The sequence below is a fragment of the Echiichthys vipera genome (genome assembly GCF_963691815.1).
Source record: "Echiichthys vipera genome assembly, chromosome: 17".
In the NCBI taxonomy this organism is placed as follows: domain Eukaryota; kingdom Metazoa; phylum Chordata; class Actinopteri; order Perciformes; family Trachinidae; genus Echiichthys; species Echiichthys vipera.
In genome coordinates, this window is record NC_139842.1 from 145,001 (window position 1) to 147,500 (window position 2,500).

Here is a 2,500-nt window from a genome sequence, read left to right on the forward strand (position 1 = left end):
ACAGGTCCTTTAGTGAGGTGAGACAGGTCCTTCAACGGGGTGAGACAGGTCCTTTAATGAGGTGAGACATGTCCTTTAATGAGGTGAGACAGGTCCTTTAATGAGGTGAGACCGGTCCTTTAATGAGGTGAGACAGGTCCTTTAATGAGGTGAGACATGTCCTTTAATGATGTGAGACAGGTCCTTTAATGGGGTGAGACAGGTCCTTTAATGAGGTGAGACAGGTCCTTTAATGGGGTGAGACAGGTCCTTCAGTGAGGTGAGACAGGTCCTTCAGTGAGGTGAGACAGGTCCTTCAGTGAGGTGAGACAGGTCCTTCAGTGGGGTGAGACAGGTCCTTTAATGAGGTGAGACAGGTCCTTCAGTGAGGTGAGACAGGTCCTTCAGTGGGGTGAGATAGGCCCTTCTGTGAGGTGAGACAGGTCCTTCAGTGGGGTGAGACAGGTCCTTCAGTGGTGAGACGGGTCCTTCAGTGGGGTGAGACAGGTCCTTCAGTGGGGTGAGACAGGTCCTTCAGTGGGGTGAGACAGGTCCTTCAGTGAGGTGAGACAGGTCCTTCAGTGGTGAGACGGGTCCTTCAGTGGGGTGAGACAGGTCCTTCAGTGGTGAGACGGGTCCTTCAGTGGGGTGAGACAGGTCCTTCAGTGGGGTGAGAAAGGTCCTTCAGTGGGGTGAGACAGGTCCTTCAGTGGGGTGAGACAGGTCCTTCAGTGGGGTGAGACAGGTCCTTTAATGAGGTGAGACAGGTCCTTCAGTGGGGTGAGACAGGTCCTTCAGTGGGGTGAGACAGGTCCTTTAGTGGGGTGAGACAGGTCCTTTAATGAGGTGAGACAGGTCCTTCAGTGGGGTGAGACAGGTCCTTCAGTGGGGTGAGACAGGTCCTTCAGTGGGGTGAGACAGGTCCTTCAGTGGGGTGAGACAGGTCTCGTCACCGTGTGCAGCTCAGGAACCGGGGCCCCAGCTCGGTGAACGCTCGTCTGACGGTCGACTTCCTGTCCACGTGGCGACATCACTTCCTGCTCTACGTCGTCGCCTTCAGCTCCGAGGATTCAGCGACGTGCAGGACCCTGAACGCCTCGCAGACAGACCCGCTGCAGGTGCTCCACCTGTCTGTCTCTCACCTGTCTGTCTCTCACCTGTCTGTCTCTCACCTGTCTCTCTCTCACCTGTCTGTCTGTCTCTCACCTGTCTCTCTCTCACCTGTCTGTCTGTCTCTCACCTGTCTCTCTCTCACCTGTCTGTCTCTCACCTGTCTCTCTCTCACCTGTCTCTCTCTCACCTGTCTGTCTCTCACCTGTCTGTCTCTCACCTGTCTGTCTCTCACCTGTCTGTCTCTCACCTGTCTCTCACCTGTCTGTCTCTCACCTGTCTGTCTCTCACCTGTCTGTCTCTCACCTGTCTCTCTCTCACCTGTCTCTCTCTCACCTGTCTCTCACCTGTCTGTCTCTCACCTGTCTGTCTCTCACCTGTCTGTCCCTCACCTGTCTGTCTCTCACCTGTCTGTCTCTCACCTGTCTCTCTCTCACCTGTCTCTCTCTCACCTGTCTCTCACCTGTCTGTCTCTCACCTGTCTGTCTCTCACCTGTCTGTCCCTCACCTGTCTGTCTCTCACCTGTCTGTCTCTCACCTGTCTCTCTCTCACCTGTTTGTCTGTCTCTCACCTGTCTCTCTCTCACCTGTCTCTCTCTCACCTGTCTGTCTCTCACCTGTCTGTCTCTCACCTGTCTCTCTCTCACCTGTCTCTCTCTCACCTGTCTCTCTCTCACCTGTCTCTCACCTGTCTGTCTCTCACCTGTCTGTCTCTCACCTGTCTGTCCCTCACCTGTCTGTCTCTCACCTGTCTGTCTCTTACCTGTCTGTCTCTCACCTGTCGCTCTCTCACCTGTCTGTCTCTCACCTGTCTGTCCCTCACCTGTCTGTCTCTCACCTGTCTCTCACCTGTCTGTCTCTCACCTGTCTGTCCCTCACCTGTCTGTCTCTCACCTGTCTGTCTCTCACCTAACTCTCTCTCACCTGTCTGTCTCTCACCTGTCCGTCTCTCACCTGTCTCTCTCACCTGTCTCTCACCTGTCTGTCTCTCACCTGTCTGTCTCTCACATGTCTGTCTCTCACCTGTCTGTCTCTCACCTGTCTGTCTCTCACGTGTCTGTCTCTCACCTGTCTGTCTCTCACCTGTCTGTCTCTCACCTGTCTGTCCCTCACCTGTCTGTCTCTCACCTGTCTGTCTGTCTCTCGCCTGTCTGTCTCTCACCTGTCTGTCTCTCACCTGTCTGTCTGTCTCTCACCTGTCTGTCTCTCACCTGTCTGTCTGTCTCTCACCTGTCTGTCTCTCACCTGTCTGTCTCTCACCTGTCTGTCTCTCACCTGTCTCTCTCTCACCTGTCTGTCTCTCACCTGTCTCTCTCTCACCTGTCTGTCTCTCACCTGTCTGTCTCTCACCTGTCTGTCTCTCACCTGTCTGTCTCTCACCTGTCTCTCACCTGTCTGTCTCTCACCTGTC

At 54.6% G+C, this 2,500-nt stretch overlaps 1 protein-coding gene across 1 annotated transcript in view; it reads left to right on the plus strand.

Annotated features, from left to right (window-relative positions):
- Positions 1 to 2,500, plus strand: part of itga2b (integrin, alpha 2b) — a gene marked incomplete at both ends in the record, with an annotated part of 34,283 nt that overhangs the window by 24,812 nt on the left and 6,971 nt on the right. The window contains one exon of the mRNA XM_083931170.1: positions 942 to 1,097. Coding sequence (XP_083787296.1) covers positions 942 to 1,097 — 156 coding nt within the window. The remainder of the gene's footprint in view (positions 1 to 941; positions 1,098 to 2,500) is intronic.